At 51.3% G+C, this 1,910-nt stretch overlaps 1 protein-coding gene across 1 annotated transcript in view; it reads left to right on the top strand.

The window, feature by feature from the left end:
* Window positions 1–123: 123 nt before the first annotated feature.
* LOC103924890 overlaps window positions 124–1,910 on the top strand; it is a 12,760-nt gene continuing 10,973 nt past the window's right edge. Inside the window, exon 1 of the mRNA XM_009333499.1 lies at window positions 124–1,898. Within this exon, the coding sequence (XP_009331774.1) occupies window positions 354–1,898 (1,545 nt within the window). The 5' untranslated portion in view covers window positions 124–353. The remainder of the gene's footprint in view (window positions 1,899–1,910) is intronic.

Here is a 1,910-nt window from a genome sequence, read left to right as displayed (position 1 = left end):
CTAAGCAATACAAGGCCTACCTCAACTCCTCACAAAGCCGCTTAGCTTGTATTGTGCATTAAGACATAGAGGGTTGATGTTTATAGAGGTGTTTGTGCCATTAAAGTTGGAGTTTGTTTTTGGACCTTGAGTGTTATTTCACCTTAATCCACGCTGAGGGGATTTGCGGATCTTAGTCACCCTCCCCTTCTCCTTGGTGGGACGTGACATATTAATTGGCGTCACGGACAGGATCCCCTCAGTGTTGGAAGGTCCTCAGGGATACCGACTCTCCACCCGGAGAGTGTGGGCGGGGAGAGCCGGGAAGTGACCTCTCAGCTATAAGCCGGGAGAGGTACGAGCAGTGGCAAGCCATGGCTGCCCGGGAAACGCCGGTGCTTGACTGCCTCCCTGTGGTTGAAAAGTTAAAGGAATATAAGGCATGCCCTTCCCCATCAGGGATGGCATGGGCCTGTATTAGTTGGCACGACCCGAAAGCTGTAGCGGACAAAATCACAACCCTCATGAAAGAACAAAAGGCTCGACCAGGAAAGGGGAAGGCCACGGTGTGTGCTGTGTTGGGAGCAGCACTAGTGGCAGCCCAGAAGGAGAGGCACCTGGTTAAGCGAACCAATGATGAAATGGTTGAATCCTTACAAGAACAAATAAAAACCCTGCAGGGTCTACTAGCCGCTGAACGTAACACTACTCAGCGACTCCATGTGGCCCTGTCAGATGCACTGGACCGAGAAAAAATTTTGCGTTCTGAATTAGAGGAAGGGGGACAAAAATCTCCCGACCGGACAGATCTTGTTTCTGTTCCGGATAGTGTGCCAGGATTTACTAGCTTGGCACAGATGGCCGAAAAGCAAAGCCTAAGACCTTTGTACCCAAGTGAAGAGCTAGAAATCAAGCGAGAATTATTTTACCCCGAGAATGGGGAAGTGGTGATGAGGCCGGTGATTAAAACGGAGACCACTGATGACGGCCAAGGTGGGGGAGCTCCGCAAATCACCACCCGAACGGTGCCATACTCAGCAGCCGAAATGTCAAAAATCCAAGAAAAATATACTAGATTGGCTCAAGAAACTGAAACAGAATATGTATGGAGGGTATCACTAACTGGTGGTGACCGAATCCTGTTGTCAGAAGATGAGGCCCAGGGGTACTGGGGGCCAGGGGTTTTCCTGACTACTGATGACCCCAGGGAGTCGTGGTCATTAACTCAGCGAGCTGCCTATTGGGCAGGGGGTCTAGACCCCTTGGAAAGGGGAGATCCCGTGTGTATTGAAACCCCGACCACAAACCACTTGATCGAGAGTCTGCAAAAGGCTGCTTGTCTTCAATTAATGCATGACAGGCGTTTAGTCCCTCAACAACCTTCCCCAATGTTATTAATTGCTAACCCCGACAGAATGACTCCCCTAATCCGAGGTTTACCTGATTCCTTGAAACTATATGCAGTGCAATTGCAAGACCGCTTGCGGGACGCACTAGCCCCACGAGGAGGGAGACGAGCCCGAGGAGGGCCGATGACTTGGGGCGAAGTAGCCCAAGAGTTAATAAATTATGGTAGGAGGATGGGAATCACAGGGGGAGCCACAAAATCGAAAACTGCTGTGCGGAGAGTGGAACAGCAGGAGAATCGACCCCCACCCCCTGCGCAAACCTTGGGGGCAAAGAGAAACCTATTGTGGGCTGAGGGAATCGAAAAGGGGATTCCCCGGGACGTAATGGACGGTATGCCCACTATGGCCTTAGAAAAACTCATCCGAGCCTGGAAAGACAAAAAGAGAACGCCCCCCAAATTTGAACAGCCCACTCAGGGGAATACGAGGGCAGAACCCCAATTTGACGATAGGGCAATGATTGCCTCTGAGGCTCCCACTGCCCCCAAAAGGGATTTGACTGACCTGGGAGTGGGAAACTGG

Source organism: Pygoscelis adeliae, unplaced genomic scaffold, assembly GCF_000699105.1.
Source record: "Pygoscelis adeliae isolate BGI_AS28 unplaced genomic scaffold, ASM69910v1 Scaffold140, whole genome shotgun sequence".
In the NCBI taxonomy this organism is placed as follows: Eukaryota; Metazoa; Chordata; class Aves; order Sphenisciformes; family Spheniscidae; genus Pygoscelis; species Pygoscelis adeliae.
The sequence above is the reverse complement of the archived record's forward strand: the minus strand, read 5'-3'. Positions and strand labels throughout refer to the sequence as shown.